General features: G+C 40.7%; 2 protein-coding genes and 1 pseudogene across 3 annotated transcripts; all 3 read left to right on the forward strand.

The window, feature by feature from the left end:
- Nucleotides 1–2,222: 2,222 nt before the first annotated feature.
- LOC114308772 (phosphomannomutase-like) lies at nt 2,223–7,852 on the forward strand (annotated as a pseudogene). Its single transcript, XR_014328555.1, has 12 exons — nt 2,223–2,387; nt 2,680–2,766; nt 3,077–3,121; nt 3,272–3,338; nt 4,264–4,340; nt 5,001–5,036; nt 5,905–5,960; nt 6,045–6,144; nt 6,248–6,343; nt 6,600–6,689; nt 7,235–7,286; nt 7,638–7,852. The product of XR_014328555.1 is annotated as a phosphomannomutase-like (transcript).
- Nucleotides 7,853–11,226: 3,374 nt separating this feature from the next.
- On the forward strand, nt 11,227–12,375 carry LOC114308760 (uncharacterized). The gene is made up of 2 exons (XM_028254421.2): nt 11,227–11,415; nt 11,830–12,375. The coding sequence occupies exons 1-2, from the start codon at nt 11,227–11,229 to the stop codon at nt 12,373–12,375; spliced, it is 735 nt and encodes a 244-aa protein (XP_028110222.2).
- Nucleotides 12,376–13,880: 1,505 nt separating this feature from the next.
- LOC114308761 (uncharacterized) lies at nt 13,881–15,867 on the forward strand. The gene is made up of 4 exons (XM_082872050.1): nt 13,881–14,102; nt 14,225–14,460; nt 14,581–15,569; nt 15,734–15,867. Exons 1-4 carry the CDS (start codon nt 13,881–13,883, stop codon nt 15,865–15,867), a joined length of 1,581 nt encoding a protein of 526 aa, XP_082728176.1.
- Nucleotides 15,868–20,812: the final 4,945 nt, after the last annotated feature.

Below are 20,812 nucleotides of genomic sequence, written 5' to 3' on the forward strand. Positions count from 1 at the left end.
TATACTTTGTTAAGATTTTCTTATTGGGCTTATTGCTCACCCGTAGTGGAACCGCTTGCAGGAAAAGACGTTGTGATCCCGCCGAAGTGAGGGCATGGAAGACTTTTGGAGCATGAGGCTCATTTTCTTGTACTTTTTTTTTTTTTTTTGACAAGCTAAAGGCTATATTTGTAAGGGTTCGATAACCATTCTGTGTAATTGGGCATAAACCTTGGAACTTGTAACCCATGTGGCAATGTTTTGTGTTTAGTTTACTTAATCACTTCCAGCACATGGTATAGATTCACATCCTAGGGAGTGTTGAATGTATAATTGCATTTGTAAATCTCATAGGTATATTATGAAATACAAATATGGAGATTTAGGAGTTGTTTGGGATAAACTAAATAAATGCACTTTTTGACTTTTTATGAAATATGGGTTGGGTATGGGTTAGGTTTGAAATGATGTGGTAGAGAAGTGATGTGACTGAAATAAGATGATGTGACTTAAATAAGATAGTGACTTTTTGACTTTTTAACTTTTTTTGGTCATGCCAAGCCAAGCCTTAGGCCCTGTTTGGTACAGCTTAATTTCAGCTTATTTCAGCTTTCAGCTTAATTTAAGCTATTTTGATGTGTTTGGTTTAGCTTATAGCTTATAGCTTATAGCTTTGTGGAAGTCAGAAAACAGCTTATTCTTTGAGTGGGGCAGGATATGCTTTAAGAATAAGCTGGAAATCAGCTTAAGCTGAAAGTTATAAGCTATAAGCTGTTTAGGCATAAGCTATAAGTACTTTCCCACAGCTCTACCAAACGGGGCTTTAGTCATTATGTTGGCAAAGATGTTATTCTCTCTTATTCGTATGCGAATGATGGAAACTAAAAGGAATTTAGAATATATTGATTGTTAATCCGAGTTTATCAAATGTTAATTATTTGGGGCATTACATGACATGTGTTCTTCGACTTATCATCAAGATTGCATGGATATGGATGTGATGAGGAGATTAATGTTTCAGTACTTGACAATTTCTTCACTAAATATGAATTTTAATTGAGTTGTTAATGTTGTTAATTCTCTAATTTTGTGTAAATAGGTGGTTCCTTAATGTGCTTGGCTTTGCCCTTATTGCATTTGCAAGTTTTGTGGGAATCCTTGTGGTGCAAATGACTATTTGGTCACTTTTATTATCTAAATATTAAAAAATCTTCAAACGATATAAAAGTAATGAGTTTTTTGAACTTTCTATTATTTTTATTCATAAAAAATGAAAAACAAGAACATCGAAATTGAATTGGTATTGTTTTCAAAAATTGTTTTCTATTCTAAAAAATTTATTTAGCAACATCTTTTTCTTTCACTTTTTTGTCAATTGGTAATCTATAAATATTAGGAAAATGTTTGAGGGCCACAATTTTTGTGGCTCAAATGGCTCAAAATTGCCAAAACGGCGTCGTTTTGACAATTTTGAAGTTGTTTTGTACTCAAAACGACGTCGTTTTAGCAATTTCGAGCCATTTGAGCCACAAAAATTGTGACCCTCAATCATTACTGTAAATATTAATATAATTGTGTCAAACACGACACTCAACTAGTTAACAAAATATAACAACACATGTAAACTCGACAATCAACCAACTACGAAAATTTAACAACACATGCTTGCAAACTGAATAATAAAAGCAGATCCAATAACGTATGTTTGCAAATTAGATGAACAAGCATTTAAGAAAGTTCTAACAATATAATGCTATAAGCATTATATAGAAGAAACAAACAACTAAAAAAAGACTCTGTAATAGAGAAGAAATCAATTTGGAAAACTGTTTATAAAAAATTTTAGGATAAATTATAAATACACCCCTGAGATTTGTTTAAAACATAGATTGTCCCTTCTGGTTTGAAAAATTACAAATAACTCCTTATTAGAATTTTTTATATAATATAATTAATTAAAAAATAAAATTCATAATTACTCTCCTATACAATAATAAAATTATCTAAATTATTAATTGAAACATATTTTTAATATCATTAAAAACTGTTAATTGACTTAATGATTTATTAATAAAACAGACGATTTATTATAAAATTAGAAACTTCAGAGATAGAATGTAATTTTCAAAATTACATGAGGCAATTCATATTTTAATCAAATCTGTAAAAAAAAATAAAAATAAAAAATAAAATAAAATAAAATTATTTTTTGTACAAAAATAAATGGGATATGGCTTCTCTGCCAGGCGCGTAGCACAGGAATATTCTCACACTTCCTTTTGGGTGACGACTCCTCCATGTTCCTCCATTGTAGATCTGCTTCAATTTGTGCATTCAAATTATAGTTTCAGAGACCCAACAGCGGAACCCACACTAAAGATTCATTCTTTTCACCAATTTTTGCTGAGGTAAATTGCGTTTTCATTTGGGTCATTCTCTGAATTTGAAATTGCAATCAATTATAGAAATCACGCGATCAAAAGTGTCGATTTTGAATTGTAATTTTTTTTTCTTCTAGTTTTTCTTTCGAAACAAACGGTGGTTTTGAAACTGCAATCAATTATACTTGGTGTGTTTCTGTTACATAGATGTTAACTCGATTGAGTTCAGTACCTTGAAGACAGAATTTTTGGGTTTTTTTTTTTTTTTTTTTAATTTAAATGATTGAGTGAAGCTTTTAAAATTTGGGTTTTGATGCAGGAAATTTTGTAAGCTAAAATGGCAGCAAGGAAGCCTGGATTAATTGCTTTGTTTGATGTTGATGGGACTCTTACAGCTCCACGAAAGGTACCAATTTTCTTCTCTTGTTCTTTGTTTCATTTGATCATATAATTAATGTTGTTCTAGCTAGACAACATTTGTTTGCCTTTTTTTAATGCAGTGAGTTAATTAATTGTGACCCATAAATTTACATTATAGATGATCAAGTTGCCAATTTAGTAAGACCCAATTGTAGATTATCATACATGTTCAGGAAAAAAAAAAAAAAAACAGTTTCTCATCACATGGAACTTGGCATGGGAATCTGATTGGTTTAGGCTGCCTTGGATCAATATAGAATTTATCTTTTATTCAAAATCTTCTATTTGACTGCCAGGTGGTTACTCCGGATATGTTGGATTTCATGAAGGAACTTCGAAAGGTACTTGATTGATTATTCTGATTACGTCTGAATGCCAGTGGTGTTCATAAGGGATTTTTTGGGTCATTGTTTCCCTTCAAGTGGTATAGTGATCCATATGGTAGTTGCTTTCTACAATGGTAACAGCTTTACGACTTGGTCTTGCTACAGGTTGTTACAGTTGGTGTTGTTGGAGGGTCTGACCTTGTTAAGATATCAGAGCAGCTTGGAAAGTCAGGTTTGCTATAATAGTCTCTAAGCTTGTGAAAGATGGTAACAAAAATGAAGCTACATAATTTCGAACTTTTTTTTGTTGTGGTTTTGTGATATTTGGTCTAGACCTCACATTTTTCAGCTTCATCATATGCCAATAAGATGCAGCTTATCCTTCATTTTGAAGTTAATAATAGTTTTAGAAAGTTTTACGTTCTTCATCAACAATTACTTGTTGTAGATTGAATGGAAATGTCAATGGATTTTGTTAGGTTTTGGTACTTGCTAGAAGTAAGAAGTCATAGCAATGGCTGTGGGGATCTTGATTACCTATGAAAGTGATTTGTTTTTTAATGATTGTCCTTCATATCTAGGACTTATTGTCCAAAAATTTATTGCATAAGTTGATGAGTGTGAAAATTGTTTGCTAATTGTTCTTTGATAAAAAAAAAAAAAAAATTAAAAATAAAAATAAAAAAATTATTCTTTGATATGTATATCAGTTGACTTTATTAGGCGCCACCATAAGGCTGAAAAATTAGTTGATGCTTATAAGTCCATATGGTGATACCAGTAGGAAACACCACTTGGGCAACTTTTTAATCCATGGAACTTTAGTGGAGTATGTAGTGTGTTTATTTAGCTAATCTTCTTTTTTTGGTACATCAGAGGTCACAGCCTGGGGGAAGGGGGAATGTTGCCTATGGCAAGACTCAAACCCCTGACCTCGCAATGTGGTGCAAGGATTCTTACCAACTGGTGTTTATTGTCAAATATGTCTTTGAATGTCTTGGATTACATAAAAGAACTTATTAGATCAATAAGCTTTGTATTTGATTTGGAAGTTTCAATTAAAATTATTTTGGAAGTAATACTATTGTTGACTGCATAGCTTTTTACTCCGCTGTTTATAAAATCTAATGTGTATTGTTTACATGCTTAATGCACAGTTATAAATGACTATGATTATGTATTTGCGGAAAATGGTCTTGTGGCCCATAAGGACGGGAAGCTCTTTGGGACCCAGGTATTGTGTAAATCTATAACAGAATCTTTTACCTCAGGTCCAACATTCAAAAAAAACTTCATAAAAATTTGTTGAAAATGATTCACACTGTCCTTACGAACAACCAAGGTCTTCGATATTTCAGAATTAATGGTAGGACTTGCATAGGAGGCTTGAAATTTGGCTTTCCAATTTGGCCTCTTAAATGTCTAGGAGGCTATAACCCTTGAACGATGCCTTGATACAACAGATTCTTTAGGGAGTACCAAAAGAGGAAGAAAAAACTAAAATAATACATTTGAGAACTTTAGATTAAAGTACAGAGAGTAGAAATCTGGTAAAATAATGTTTTAATGTCAGAAGATAAAGTCTAGATTGAAACAGAGAATGTTATATATTCTCAAATATGTTTCAGATAAAGGGAAAATATAGCACCATAAAAAGTATTTGATATACATTCAAATATGTTTTCCTTATATTTTAACTTTTTTCAATATCTAATAAATCTGCCAATTCATCCCCTGAATAGCTTAAAATTCTTAATCACTGGACCATAGTCTTAATATTTTTTACAGAAGCTTATAGCTGCTTCCGGCCATAGTCTTAATCACTGTTATATTTTTCATTTTCCTTCTTTTGTTTACTGATGATCATTTTTTACTTGATGGGTTTTCTCTGCAGAGCTTGAAAACATATCTTGGAGATGAAAAACTCAAAGACTGTTCTCCTGCTCTTTGCAAATATTCTTGATATATATATATACATGTATTCATAATTGGTCTTTAAATAGGATATGTAAATATATGGTCTTGAAATAGGAAATTTAAATATATACATATATGCACACACATATATTCATATATTGGGCAGAAGAAATTACTAAGCAAAGTGCGTGATTCTTAAAATTATCAATCTACAAGAAACCAATGGGCCATGAAATTAGGAAACTGAGGATTGTCTAATGACATCATTTTCTTACAGTATTAAGGGTAGACTTAGAAACAATAAAATCTGCCCCCATCTCTGCCATTCAGTAAGATTAGTGATATTTATTTATTGTATAGTTGAAAAATAGCGGGAGAGCGAGATTATTTCTTCGGGTTCATTTAGGTATTGAATGTTCTTCAGATTGCAGGCTTGCAGCCATTGGATGGTAGTGATGGGGATCAAGGAGGAGAAGAGGCCTTCACACATATTTCAAGCAACGGAGGCGTCAACCAAAAACTAGTTTGAATTATTAGGAATTCTAGTTTCAATAGGATTTTATTTATATTTCATTATATTTTTTATGTTTTGTTTACTTATTGGACAGTGACTAGGTGCATATATGCAAGGCATGGTTTGTTTAAATATTGCTTTTTTTAGGGCACAATTGTTAATTGAAAGTTTTCAGGCTTAGTGTTTTCCTCTCCGTAGATCTTTCCCCACTCTTTGTTTCTTTTTTCCTTCTCTCTCCTCTTTTACGCCAAGTAAGCTTGAACTCTACATGTACAAAACATTTAGAAGGACATAACCGTATATATATATTTAATAAGTAGAAGTGCATTATTAGTATATTGATATGATATTTTGCCAATGTATGCAGGAATTTATAAATTTTACACTCCATTATATTGCTAACTTGGATATTCCAATAAAAAGGTTAGTGGGGGTGGATGCGTGAGTTGTAGTTACCCGTTTATGTTAAAGCTTCTAATTTCCTTTTTTATTCAATTTCTTCTTTAGGGGAACATTTATAGAATTCCGAAGCGGAATGCTCAATGTATCACCAATTGGACGAAACTGCAGCCAGGAAGAACGTGACGAGTTTGAAAAATACGACAAGGTACAGTATTTCGATTCTTGCTAAGTTTGCAATTTGGGTCTTTATATTAAACATTTAAGATATTGGAACTCTGGCAAAATTGCTCTATTGAAATTACATTCAGGTTTAGAATATTCGCCCGAAGATGGTGTCTGTGCTCCGTAAGAAATTTGCACACCTTAACCTCACCTTTTCTACAGGGGGACAAATAAGTTTTGATGTGAGTAAATGTTATTCCTTGTTTATGCTTTCATGACTCTTACATTGTGTTTGGGTCAAATATTTAAGTGAGGATTTATGAAGGGAAAGGAAATAGGAAGAAAAAAGTGGGGGAAAAAAAAATAGTTTATATTTCATTCCCTTCCCAAATCCCTTCCTAAATCCTTGATCCAAACACAACTTTAAACTTGCTAAAGTAAATGGAAGTCATTGCAGCTGAATTTGTATTTGGGCGTAATGCTTGTATGTTGCAACAGGTATTCCCTCAAGGGTGGGACAAGACTTACTGCTTGAGATACCTTGATGATTTTAGCGAAATCCACTTCTTTGGGGACAAAACTTATAAGGTAACCCATTTATCTTCTCCATTCATTTTGGTGGTTCTCTTTCTCCCTTGCTTGATATTTTTCATGTGCCACGAACTTGTTCGGAAGCTTTGATTCGCCGTTGTGATATGTTGTGTTGTGTTGTATTAGATCACACATTTTTTGGGGGGGCCAACTTCACTTCAACACCCCGTAGTTTATTCTACGTGTGGTTTACCCCTCTCGATGTTTAAAAATAAGCATATAACCCTCCTATGATTTGGTGCATCGTCAAACATGCCATTAAAATTAATAGCCAATGTGAAAACATACAATTGGAATTCTGATGGTTTTGTTAAAACACATTTCCATCCGAAAAAGATGACATAAATGCCTTTAGTTTGCACAATGTTAAGGCTGCTTCAGAGGTATTTTGGTTCTTTCACTGAAGTGTACAGACAGTGCACTTTAATCTTCGAACCAGGGTTATATGCTTATTTTAAACATCTGGGCATAATCCACACATGTACTTTTTTAGTACTCTTTTGGAACTAAATGAAGGGCTGCTTGGGTGTTTGTTTGAGCAGGGAGGAAATGACTTTGAGATATATGACTCAGAGAGAACAATGGGTCACACAGGTCAGCTCTATATTTCAGCTTATTATTGCATTATTATATACCATCGATTTTTCATTTTCCATGGCATCTAGTCTAGAGAATCAAGTGCAGCATTAGTATAGAGTCATTGCAAAGAAAGCTCCAATCAAGACATGTCATTTTGCTTTTAATGTCGTCAACTTGCATCTATTCATTTGTCATAATTGGATGATTGCAAAACAAAATGGATCCATTTTCGAAAATAAATATAATTGGATGATTGCAAAACAAAATGCTCTTTTAAGTGGACATTAATAGCAACATTACACCTTTTTGTGATATTTTACTTTCATAATCACATTAAACTGAACTTTCTGTTTGTTGTGTTCTCAGTTACCAGCCCTGAAGATACAGTGAAGCAGTGCACAAAACTCTTTCTAACCAAGCAAGTTTAATGTCCCTGAAATTTATTTCAACTAGGCGTTCGATTATTTTACATTTGTAATTTTTAATATAGAAAACAAAAGGGGTTTCAGAAACATCTATTTGTATATGTAATTCCTTTCATAGGATTCATTTCTGTATTCAAGTAATGAGCATTATTATCATATTAGCCTTGTTTGGTAGAGTTTATTTCCAATTTATTTCAGCTTTTAGCTTAATTTAAGCTATTTGATGTGTTTGGTTCAGCTTAACAATACAGCTTATAGTTTTTTGTAAGTCAAAAATCAACTTATTCTTTGAGTGTGGGAGGAGAAACTTAATTTATAAGTCAAAAATTAGCTTTTCTTCACAGTTACAAGCTATAAGCTATTAAGGTATAAGTTATAATCACTTTCTCACAGCTCTACCAAACGGAGTCATTGTCATTTTTCTTTGAAGTTTCAACTTACTTTAATGAGACCTCAAAGATTGATAAGAATTTAAATTATTTGTATTCATTACATGAGAGCTCAAACATCATTTGAGGTGTCTTTTATTCACATTGTTTTTGTACTGTTTTACCTCAATGATGCCTTAGTAAAAACAATTTTCTGTTGGCAATGAAACAAAATTAAGGGAACTATGAGGTTTTCTTACAATAGGTTTAGGAATGCAACATTTTTTGGGTAAAACAAAATTATAATGCTCTTATTAACCACCTACATGTAAAAACTAAATCCAAAGTTTTTTTTTTTTTTCAAGTAGAAATTGTAATATATGCTTATTTACTCATATGCATTTAAGAAGTAAACAGTTCGAATTATCAAAATGAAACTTATAGTGAGTTTACAAGTCCAAAACTTAGACAATCTTTTATGAGGATTGGAGACAGCTCAACTTCTTTAGAAGAAGAGGATTCATGGCCATAAGGTTGTTAGCATAAGCTTAAATAAAAATTATTATCATATATTACATTTGCAAAACAAGTGACAATGGAGAGAGAATTTGTACACAAGTCATGCTTCAAGTGTGTTCATGGAGATTGTCCCCTTATAACACTTTTTCTATTTTTCCCTTGATGGGGTTCTCTATTGTGAGCACCATTTTGTTCACCTTGTCATGGAAAAATAAAATTACAATTATGTCTTCAAGGTAACTATTCATTAAAAAAAAATGGTGTGTGTACAAGAAGTAAATATTCTTTACTTTCGTACTCCTTGCGTCTAAACTCTGTGTTGCTTTGAATGGCATCGTACAACCTGAAAACAAAATGACGATGAGCTACCTAGTGGGTGTGTTGCCTAAAAACTCCTCCGACAATCAAGTTAGCACCCTTAGAGAGAGAAGAAAGGACTAAAGTAAGGATAGCTCATAGTACGGAAAATTGCAGACCTTTTGCATGGAGGCGCCTTGCGGTTTATATAGTTTGTGCGCACACTACGTTGCTCGTCCTTCCTTAGACGTGTGGATGTATTATCCTCTATTTTCCTTACACGTGTGTGTGTCAGTACTGCCAAACAGCATTAGTTAAACTTCCAAACGGTATTGACTTGTACGACTAGCGGGTTTTTCACCTTGCGTTCCAATTATGCCACGTAGCCTCTGCGAACCGAGCTATCCCTAGCTCGGTCCAATTCCGACATTTCCAAGGCCAAGGTATGCCTTCTCAAAGCCACATTACTGCTCTGCCATCATAGCTCAGTTGAGTTACGTTCAATCCTCCATAACGCAAACCTGCCGTTCGGTTGAGCCATGTGCAACCAACGATGATAACTCATTGTCCGGTTACAAATAATTTCTCGGTCAGACCGTTGGATGGGTCTAATTCGTTCGTCATTTCTTATTCAGCTTAAGGTCGCTATCTAGCTCGGCTCATGACTCGAGTTTGCCTTCAACCCTGATCTCAACTTCCGTGGGCCAAGTAGCCCAGTTGGTCGGCCACGAACATGGCCCGAAAGAGGTTTTTGCTCGGCTCATTTGTTCAGCACAAATTTCGCTCTCAATTGCCCCTTAATCTCGCATGGCGTTGGCGTGGCTGGGATTACACCTATTTGCCGAGCAAAACCTATTGTCCAGTTTTGTGATGCAATTTATTGGCTTAGAGCTGATGCTTCAAACTGGTGCATCCCCCAATTTACGCTGACACCACGTCATTTCACAAACACATGGCACACCCCTAATGGATCCATGCATTCCATCCTGACGTCAACTACAATTTCTAAAAATTTCAAATCATGGCGCTTCTTCAACTCTGATAAATACAACCGGCTCATACCTTTCTCGCTTTACTATTCATCTTCTTCTTCTCCAACGGAAACCCTGGAGGCCAGAGCATAATTAGTTGAGGACGATGAGCCAAATCCCAAACCAGACTAGGCACAAGATTAGACCTAACAGATGCATGCATGCACTTTGGTTCCAAATATTTGTATCTAGCCAAACACTTTTGAAGGGGCTAAATGTGAAATGGGTCGGGTCCAAGCCTTAGGCCGGCCCAATCCACTGAAGTCCAAATCCAAGTGGGTTAGATGAGTATATGGGCAAACCAATTGAGCCCAACTTTATGTCAACAGTCCACCCAAGTCTTCAAGCACTTGGGCCCAACCCGCAGTGAAAAGGCTAGTCCAGCCGTGGTGCTGGGCTAGGCCGAGCTGCGAGACTGAACCTATGGGCCGAACAGAAAATAGGCCGAACCCATACAAAGATATCCGAATGGGTCAGCCCATCTCCATGAATGATCCTGTAAAAGGCTGAGACAAGGCATAATGATGCCGAGCTGAGGCACATCGGTACCGAGCTGAGGAAACCCTACAAGAAAACATAGAAGTTGTGAATATGTGCATGTGCAAATTGCCACCTCAACTGGTCCCCTACACCTAGAATCACGGAAGTTGTTGAATCAAAGGAATGTGGTTTGTTATCAGCATGACTACAATGAGTATATGCATTCAATGATAACTACCAGGTGGTCCCCCATCTTGAGCAATGCTAAAAGGACACCTGGCAGCATCCAAGCTCCATGAACTCACCTTGAGAAGCAAGCGAGGAACACTATATGTGCAACATGAACTTCATATTGAAGGTAACTGAACGATTCCAAGTAAAACTATAAGCTCAACTCGATATACATTCTCTCTCCGATCACTAATTTCCACACCGGAGGGGTTATCCAGCCAACCCCGGTCGGACAGCTCTAACGGTGCTTCTTGTGGCAGGAATCTCAGTCCCTGGATAGTCCAATCGAGTGCAGGGCCCCGATCCACTTTCGTCTAGTGCGGAGTTCGGTATGCACAATTGGTGTGGTGAGCGTGGAACACTTCATCTCTGAGCTCTGCACTCAGTTCCGGCGATAGGGATTGAGGACATTCCGCCTTCGACACATACTCCACAAATGGAGAAAACGAAGGACAAAGGTTTGGCACTCCCAACAGTCCCGGAGGAACAAACTGGAAACAATAATCGAACCCCTGAATCCGTCGAGCATCGATTACCCTTCGCTGGAGGTTCTTCTCATCACTTTCTTCTGGAAAATGATTATAGAGATTGAATCATAGACTCCATGGGGATGGAGATACAGGAGTTGAAAGCCCAATTTAAGAGAGTGCTAGGCGATCCGACGGAAAAGAAAACGAAAGCGGAGCCCTTTCGTTTGCGACGGAGGAGCTCATCCAGAGAGCTACCAGTGAAGAAGTTCCCTAAGAATGAGTCTAGACAACAAAGCCAGCATATCCCAATACAGAGTGAGGCAGTAAGCAGTCACACCCGTGGGTCACACCGGAGAAGGGCCAAAAGGCAGAAGACAGTTAGCCAACAGACTGACTACCCTCCTTAGGACATTCGTACTTGGTTGATTGGCAATAGGCAGAACGAACAACATCGGGATCATCTGGACCGTACTGCTCACCAAAGAGAACACCGAGCGCTGGACAGGCTCGTCTCTTCGCCATTCTCCTCGGAGATTGAGACCATGAGACCTCTAAAGAAATTCACCCCACCAAAGTTCACTTCGTACGACGGGAAGTCGGACCCGCTGACACATATTATCCATTATAGACAGATGATGTCCCTATGGAACCGAGATGAGGCACTGATGTGTAAAGTCTTCCCATCCAGCTTGGGAGAAATTGAACTTCGATGGTTTGATCGTCTCCCTGCTGGATAGATCCATGGCTGGAAGCAGCTCTCCGAAGAGTTCTTAGCCAGGTTCGTCTCCAACACTAAGATCCCGAAGGAGCCGGATACACTGTTCGGTCTCCGAAATGAGCAGGAGGAAACGCTGCGTAATTATGCTAGGAGGTACTGGGAAGAGTACAATGACCTGGAGGAAAATGTGTGCAGCGAGCAGGTGGCCGTTATGTCCTTCAAACATGGTCTGTGCTCGGAAAGTACGCTGAGACAATCACTTACCAAACGCCTGACCACAGCTTTGAAAGATTTGCGTGCCAGGATTGAGCAGTACGCCTGCCTCGAAGACGATCAGATCCCCATCGAGGTAGCGTCAGCAGAACAAATAGCTCGGCACAAGAAGAGAGCAGATCGAGGAGAACACCGAGGGATTGCAGTGAATGAAGTGGATAAGTCCAAATCCCACGAAGCCGTTGTGACTGTATTCAAAGAGCCAATCTATCGAATCCTGGAAAAGATCAAGAGAGAGCCATTCTTTGTTTGGTCGCCGAAGATGTTGGGAGATCCGGCTCGGTGCAATTAGAAGCTCAGATGCACCTACCACCAAGACAGGGGCACATGACTCAGAACTGCAGGGCACTGAAGCAACACTTGGAAGACCTAGTGGCAGCTGGACACCTAAGGGATTACATTGATCAAGATAAGGAAGTGACCGAACCGGGGAACCCACCACTAGAACCGAATGTTGAGCACCCACCTCAGTTGATAATAAATGTGATCCACGGGTCAGCGACTCAGGAATCTGATGAGGGACTGAAAAAAGAGATCGCTAAGGCTATGCAAATTCAGCGGGTCATGTTAGTGGAGCCTTCATCGAAAAAGGTACGTACAGTACCTAAATCCCCCTTGTGCACTGTTTCATTTACTAGCAAAGATTTAGAAGGCATACAGCACCCACATATTGATGCACTGATTATAACTGTGGGAATTGGGAAACGATTTGATGTAAAACGAGTCTTGGTAGATCAAGGTAGTGCAGTCGATATATTGTATTATGATTTGTTCAGAAAGCTTGGTCTCTCCGAGCAGCACCTCACCCCAGCGGCAGCCCCGTTGGTCGGTTTCAATTCACAACCAGAATGGCCGCTTGGCAGAATAGTGTTGCCAGTCGTGGCAGGAACAAAAACCCTCCAGATAGAGTTCTTGGTAATTAATACACCATCCCCTTACAACGCCATACTTGGCCGTCCGTGGATTCATCAAATGGAGGCAGTCCCTTCGACCTACCACCAGCTCATCTATTTCCCAATGGAACACGGAGTAGCGCAGATCTCAGGGGATCAAGTTGCGTCCAAACATTGCTTCATGGCAGCATTAAAGGCAAAGCAGCTCTACAATTGGGTACAGAAGGTAGAAGTGGCCGAACAGCTAGTCTTGGAAGATGTAGGGGGAGCTCCAGAGGAAAAAATAGTAGAGGATTTGGAGAAAGTCCTGGTAAAAGAGGATAACCCAGAAAAGTACTTCCTTATCGGTACCTCGCTAGGCGTTGATGAGAAACTTCAGCTGCTGGAACTGTTGAGGGAAAATATGGAGGTATTCGCATGGTCAGCATATGATACTCCAAAGTTGGACCCAGAATTTGCTTGCCACAAGCTCAACATCAACCCTTCAGCTCGGCCCATTGTGCAAAAAAGTCAGAGATCCTCAGTCGAGCACACCGAAGCAATAATTGCCGAAGTCGAAAAACTCCTGGCTTCAGGAGCAATCAGGGAAGTTCAGTACCCGTAATAGCTGTCCAACACAGTTGTAGTCAAGAAAAAGAATGGAAAATAGAGAGTTTGCGTTGACTTCACTTGCTTGAACAAAGCCTGCCCTAAAGATAGCTTTCCTCTGCCTCGCATTGATCAACTAGTAGACTCAACAGCAGGGCATGAGCGCATGAGTTTTCTGGACACTTATAGCAGTTATCATCAGATACCACTGTTCGGTCCGGATCAAGAAAAGGCAGCATTTATCACTCCGAGAGGAACTTATTGCTACAGAGTGATGCCGTTCGGCCTCAAGAACGTCGGGGCGACCTAGCAATGGATGGTAACTCGGATGTTCAAGGACCAATTGGGAAAAACCATGGAAGCTTATATAGATGATATGGTAGTCAAGAGTAAGTTCGCTACAGACTATCTTACAGACTTGAGAGAATTTTTCGGCATCTTAAAAAACCATCAGCTTCGCCTCAATGCCTTGAAATGCGCTTTCGGGGTAGGAACAGGGAAGTTCTTGGGATATATGGTCACTCATAGAGGAATTGAGGTGAATCTGGACCAAATAAAAGCAATACAAAGGCTAAGGAGCTGCAGAAACTAGCTGGAATGGTAGCCGCACTGAATCGGTTCATCAGCAAATCTTCAGATCGGATGAAGCCCTTCTTCTAGCTTTTGAAGAAAAGGGCAGCATTTGAATGGAGTTCCGAGTGCACCGAAGCACTGCAAAGTCTCAAAAAATACCTCAGTACACCTCCCCTTCTGTCCACTCCAGAGCCAGGAGAGGAGCTGTACCTCTATCTAGCAGTCTCAGATCATGCCGTAAGCGCAGTATTAATTCGAGAGGTTAACAAGGAACAGAGGCCTGTATACTACGTTAGCAAGACTTTACTAGACGCAATGACACGGTATCTACCATTGGAAAAGTTAGCTTACGCGCTGCTTATCGCCTCGAGAAAGTTACAACATTACTTCTAGGGGCATACCATCAATATCCTCACTGAATTCCCCCTCAGATCTGTATTTAGCCGAGCCGATTTCTCTGGCAGAACAGCAAAATGGGGAGTAGAACTTGGTGAGTTTGACATTCGGTATCAACCCAGGACAGGAATTAAGGCCCAGGTCTTAGCAGATTTCGTTGTAGAATTTGCTCCCACCCAGAGTATCGAACAAGGAAAGCCCTGCGTTTCGGAAGCCTGGAAACTCTTCATCGGAAACATCTGGCAGCTCTATGTTGACGGGTCGCCCAATAACCGAGGTTTGGGGGCAGGAGTAGTACTTATCTCACCAGAAGGATTTATCTGGGAACAGGCTCTCAGGCTTGGTTGGAAGGCTTCGAACAACGAGGCAGAGTACGAAGCGTTGTTGGCTGGCTTACGCAGTGCCGAACACTTCAGTGCAGAACAGCTTCTTGTTTTCAACGATTCACAGCTAGTGGTAAACCAGCTTTCTAGGGTTTACGAAACACAGAATGAAAGAATGGCCATGTACGCAGGCAAGGGCAAAGACTTACTCAAAAAGTTTCAATCTATACAAGTGGAACGAATTAGTCAGGACAAAAACGGCCATGCTGACACTTTGGCTTGTCTCGGCTCATCAGTGGATACCAAAGATGCCAGAAAAGTTTGGGTTGAGTTCATGCCAGAGCCAAGCATTGCATCTCCAGTCCTCTGCAGCAGCGTAGAGCCGAGCTGGATGGATCCACTACTTGCTTTTCTAAAATCTGGTACTCTCCTCCGAAGACAAAAAGGAAGCCAACAAAGTCAGACACAAGTCAGCTCGGTTTTGGATCTCACCATCCGGGAAGCTGTACAGACGCTCCTATCTTGGCCCTTTATCTTCTATGTATGCATCCAAATCTGGTCGAGAATGTTCTCTACGAAATTCGCGATGGGATTTGTGGATGCCACGTTGGCGGAAGGTCACTGGCGCACCGAGCCCTCACTCACGGGTATTGGTGGCCACGGATGCAACAAGATGCTCAGCAATACATACAGAAGTGTGATAAATGTCAGAGGTTTGCTCCATTTATTCATCAGCCAGCCAAAACTCTCACCCCACTCACCAGCCCACGGCCCTTTGCCCAATGGGGTCTGGATATTGTCGGACCATTGGCGCGAGGCACTAGGAACAGGCGATTCTTCATTACAGCAACCGACTATTTTACTAAATGGGTTGAAGTCGAGGCATTGGCAAATATCAAAGAGGCAGATACGAAGCGGTTTGTTATGAGAAATGTGGTGGTGCGTTTCGGCATCCCGCGGGTACTGATTGCGAATAATGGAACACAGTTTGATGGTAAGATCTTCAGATAGTTTTGTGCCAATCTTAGGATCGAGTATAGGAATTCTTCTCCAGGGTACCCCGTAAAGCAATGGACAGGCAGAAGCCTCAAACAAAACCATCATCAACGGAGTAAAGAAACGACTTGAGCATGCCAAAGGAAAATGGGTTGAAGAGTTACCCCACGTGCTATGGACATACCGAACCACAGCGCGACGATCAACGGGGGAAACACCTTACTCACTAACTTACGGAATGGAGGCCGTCATCCCACTCGATGTCGGCCTCCCAACCCTTCGGTCTGAATTGTTTGAGAGCACTAGTAACGAGGAAGCTATTGCACAAGCACTAGATATGGCAGAGGGTTGAAGAGAAGCAGCATTGATCAGACTTGTAGCGTATCAGCAGCAGCTCATCAAGAGTTTCAACCAAAAAGTTTTCCCAAGGCAATTTACACCAGGAGAACTAGTCTTGAGAAAAGTTATGGATCACAAAAGGGTGCCTGGCGAGGGCAAACTTGGGCCTAATTGGAAAGGTCCCTACAAAGTCACAGTTGTCATTGGAAATGGAGCCTACTACCTAGAGGATCTGAATGGCAGAGCTATACCTCGGCCCTGGAACGTAGCAAATCTCAAGAAATACTATCAATAGAATTGTCCCCCACCTTCTCTATCAGAATGTAAATGCATTTATCTGTTGACCAATGCAAATGCTTTCTCACTTCTCTCAAATTTATCAAATTCTTGTAATTAGCTTTGATGTTTATCAAACGGAATTAACTTTGGTTCTTACTAAACGGAAATAGCTTTGATGTTTATCAAACGAAATTAGCTTTGGTTCTTACCAAACGGAATTAGCTTTGGTTCTTACCAAACGGAATTAGCTTTGATGTTTATCAAACAGAATTAGCTTTGGTCCTCACCAAATGGAATTAGCTTTGATGTTTATCAAACGGAATTAACTTTGGTTTTAACCCAAATGGACTTAGTTTCAGAACGATTGGACGGAATTTAAATTTGGTTAGCACTCAAACATGCTAAGTGGAATTGCTTGGTGGAATAATGTTTGGCAACTAAATTGGACTTTAGCCAAGTGGAATTGCTTGGTGAAAACCACACTAACATATCTTAAGTAAACGTCTTTGAATCCACAGAATTCCTCAAGTACCAACACGTCAACACTTCAGTACTGATTCAAACAAACAGAGCTAGAACAAGCACGACCAAGATCTGCCAGGAGTAAGCTTCCAGCATTAGTCTTACTCAACTCCAGGTGGGGGCAAACAATTGTTTTTTCAAACCAACCTGGACTTGAGTAAGACACCTCTTCATGCCTTTATCTCATCCAAGTGCATCTACGCTATCAAAGTTACAATAAACTTAAGCAGTTCTATCTAAAAGCACAATCTTCAGTACCAATCTTACTTAGCTCCAGGTAGGGGCAAACAATTGTTTTCTTTCAAAACCAACCTGGACCTAAGTAAGACCCACTTATGAACTCAAGCACAGCCATACCACATATCCGTTAGTCACACCGCGCATCAGTTCGGCCACGAGGTCCAAACAGTGCTCGGCCGGGGGCAAACAGTACAAAGTCACACCGAGCATCCGTTCGGCCCCGAGGCCCCAACAATGCTCGGCCGGGGGCTAGCAGTACAGAACCAAACCGAGCATCTATTCGGCCCCGAGGTCCCAACAGTGCTCGGCCGGGGGCAGGCAGTATAGCAAACATTCAGACATAAAAGCCAAACAGCATCAGATTGCAAGTTCAAAGAGAAAATTCTATCATCCAACAAAAGGCACAGATGGCCCCATAACCAACAGCAAAGAAAACAAAAGAGAAAAGAAAAATTCTCTTGGCAAGTGCAGAAAGAAAGCTCGTCATGGAGACCGAGCCACAATATATCAAAAACAAAAAAGCAAAAAAAGTTCAAATCCTTTCAACATCAACTTTCACTAACAGAGGGAAACCCAGGAACAGCATCAACAATTTTGTCCAGGCCATCTGGGAGAGGAAAAGTAGAGGCACCTCCAACTTCTTGAGAAGTAGAAGCCTCCTTAACCATATCTCCCGCGGCTTCAGTCTCCAGGGTTTCAATCCTTTCAACCTCCACCGTTTCAGCGACAATATTACTGTCATGGGTCTTGTTTGCAGAATCAGCTTCTGGGGAAACTTCGGCTGGAAGAACAGCAGGGGTGGAAACAGTCTTCGAACCCAAGCATCTCGAAGGAACGGGGACATCCTGAAATAGGGAAGAGCCTTCAGGAACCAGTGCAGCAGCCAAAGCACTCGTCCAACCCTTTAGAAAGAGTTTGTCTCGCAGTACTAGCACCTCCTCCTTATACGCCGCCTCAGCTTCATCCCGGCCTTGTTGCCAATGCTTGGTCTTCAAAGCAGAGCGCTCGGCGGCCATCACGGCAATAACGGCTTCCAGTTCGGCCACCTTCCCCTCGAGTTGAGCCTGTGTCCCAATAGCAGCCTCATTTGATTTTTCAACTGAAGCGACAATCTTGTTCAATCAAAAAGCTTCCCTCTCCGTGGTTCGGCGTCCTTCCTTCTCTGTCTCCAAGCTTACCGTCAGTCTCTTAGCGTTCATTGCGGCCTCCAGCATGACCCTTTTTAGCTCTTCAGCACGGGTAATGGACAGATGCATTCTCTGGATACACTACAAAGGACAACGAAGAATTAAGAGAAAATGAGACAGCAACGCAATAATAAAGACAAGTAAAACGAGGAAACACTTACAGTAGTCATCATCTGAAGGGTCCCCTTCAAGATAGGAATATCACGGGGCCCATTATGGTCGGCCATGTCAACCGGCATCAACAAAAACTTAGTCAAATCAAAGGCAAAATCTTGTGAAGCAACAACTGAATCAGAAGTGGAAATGGGCTTGCCTTTATGCGACATTGGCGGCTCCCATTTCTCAAAAGTCTCATCCTCAATAGGATCCTCAGAAGCTTCCCCCATCACTGCTTTGCCAGCCTCTCTTCTTCTCTTTTTTGCTCGCACAGCGACAGAAGCTGAGGCTCGACAACAGTCACAGGGGTCCCAGAAGCTCTCACCTCTATCTTCACTTCCATTAGGCTCTTCGCCTCGGTCCTTTCTAAAGGGGTTTCCAAAACATTAGAGGCTCCGAAAGGCTTCGACTCTAAATCCACCAATACCCTTCTCTTCGCCACAGACCCGTCCTCTACGAAATCGGGAGCAGGGGAGGGCGCTCTCTCAGAAAGTGCACCTTGACTCCTGCGACGGTTCGTGACCAAAGGATTGAGAGACGTGTCGGTCTCTGTATTAGAGTCCAGAAGGGCAGCAACGAGCCTCGCCTTCTTTGGAATAGTGGAACGGTAAGTAGACTGGTATTCCAATAACTTGGGTACAGATCTCTTTTTATACCTCAGGGTCACTTTTATGGCTTCAACGTTCTCTCGGTTCGGTCTTCGTTGGAAACGAGAGGCCTCTGCAAAAAAGAAGTGATTCATTAGAGCAACATCCAAAATAAAGTAAGAAATACAAAAGACATTAGAAGGAGAGGCCCGAACCTGGGTAGCCGTCTATCTGGGGCATCCTCTTAGACTGAAACTCAGTTTTGGCGGGGAACTCCCAGTTTCCACCAACTTGTAAGAAATCATCGTTGTGCTTATCCGAATCGGGCAACCTAGTAACCAAATAACAATCAAACAAGCAAACACGCAAGTAATATGTGCTGTGGTCTTTATTATTGTAGACACCCCAATTTTGACCGACCTTAAGACTCAGACGTCACCAATTGAGTGCTCGGTGATGATGCATATTGTGCTCGTTCTGAGGTTTCAGAGTCTCGGCTGCGAGCCTTGCCTCCGGACTTCAGGGCTCTTTTGTGCTTTGCCTCGGTTTGCGAACTAGGTCCTGTTTTCTCTGTTTTCTCTTCCCGAAGGGAGGGAGAGGCCTCGTAGACTATCTCTCAATGGCTGCAGACTACGTTTCATGGCCGTAGGCCATTTTTCCCGTTTGGAGACCAGTTTTCGGTTTTTGGAGCCGTCGGCCATGTGCCTCGGTTCGGGACCGCTTAACTGCCTCCGTTTGCTCTGGTTTTTGGCACACACCTTGTTTCCTCTCTTTTGAGGGACACTGTGGCTCGAGAGACCACCTTCGTGGTCGCACGCCACTTCCGGTACCTAACAGCCTGTTTTCGGGGCCTCGGGCTGCGCGTTTTGGCCCCCGAACCCTTGTTTTGCATCGGTTAGGGTTCATTTTTGGTATGTACCCTAGTTTCATTGTTAGGAAGGTGGTAGGATGGTGGGAGACCAGCAATTCTTTTGAAAATTATTTTCTCTCTCCTCCAGCCGATTTTCTTGACAGAAAGCTGGTTTTTCTGACTTTTGGACCTTAATTTCTAGTCTCCCATACCACCATTGTGTTGTACTCACCTGGGAGGCCACCAATATGGGTAGGCCGACCAGCTTTTCTTCCTGACCCTTTTTAACCTTGCTAGAAAGCTGGTTTTTCTCACGCTTAGGCCACAATTTCTAGTCTTCCACCATACAGCTGTGTTGTACTCACCTGGGAGGCCACCAATCTGGTATGGCCGACCACCTTTTCAACTTGACCTTTTTGACCCCTGGTCGGCTGACCCCGGGGGGAGTGGCCTGCCGACCACCTTAACTGGTCGGCCTGCTTCCTATTTTTTGGTCTCTTTGAGTGTAAGCAGTTGTGCCAGCTGGAAGCCTCAGAAGTGATCCTCCATAAACGTGTATGGAGGATCTTTGAGCTTGGTTTGAAGCTTCTTAGAGAAGCTTTGGCCTCTCTTCTCTATAAAGGGAGGCCTCCTCTTCCATTGCTAGGGTTGAACCTTTTGATTAGAGCATACATACACTTCCCTCCATATCTCTCTCTTCTAAGCTCCAAAACTCCATTATTCTTGGCCATTTGCACTACACCTCCTAGCACAACACCTTCACCATCCATCCAAGCACCTTGGAACTGATTTGCAGAGGT

Source organism: Camellia sinensis, chromosome 5 (genome assembly GCF_055761805.1).
Source record: "Camellia sinensis isolate YWXY chromosome 5, ASM5576180v1, whole genome shotgun sequence".
NCBI classification, from domain to species: domain Eukaryota; kingdom Viridiplantae; phylum Streptophyta; class Magnoliopsida; order Ericales; family Theaceae; genus Camellia; species Camellia sinensis.

Coding starts and splice junctions, on each gene's coding strand:
- LOC114308760 (XM_028254421.2), top strand. CDS start 11,227: ATGGGGATGGAGATACAGGAGTTGAAAGCCCAATTTAAGAGAGTGCTA. Junction 11,416..11,829: donor TCCCAATACAGAGTGAGGCA/GTAAGCAGTCAC, acceptor CCTGCTGGATAG/ATCCATGGCTGGAAGCAGCT.
- LOC114308761 (XM_082872050.1), top strand. CDS start 13,881: ATGGTAACTCGGATGTTCAAGGACCAATTGGGAAAAACCATGGAAGCT. Junction 14,103..14,224: donor TCACTCATAGAGGAATTGAG/GTGAATCTGGAC, acceptor CCCTTCTTCTAG/CTTTTGAAGAAAAGGGCAGC. Junction 15,570..15,733: donor AAGTGTGATAAATGTCAGAG/GTTTGCTCCATT, acceptor AATGGGTTGAAG/TCGAGGCATTGGCAAATATC.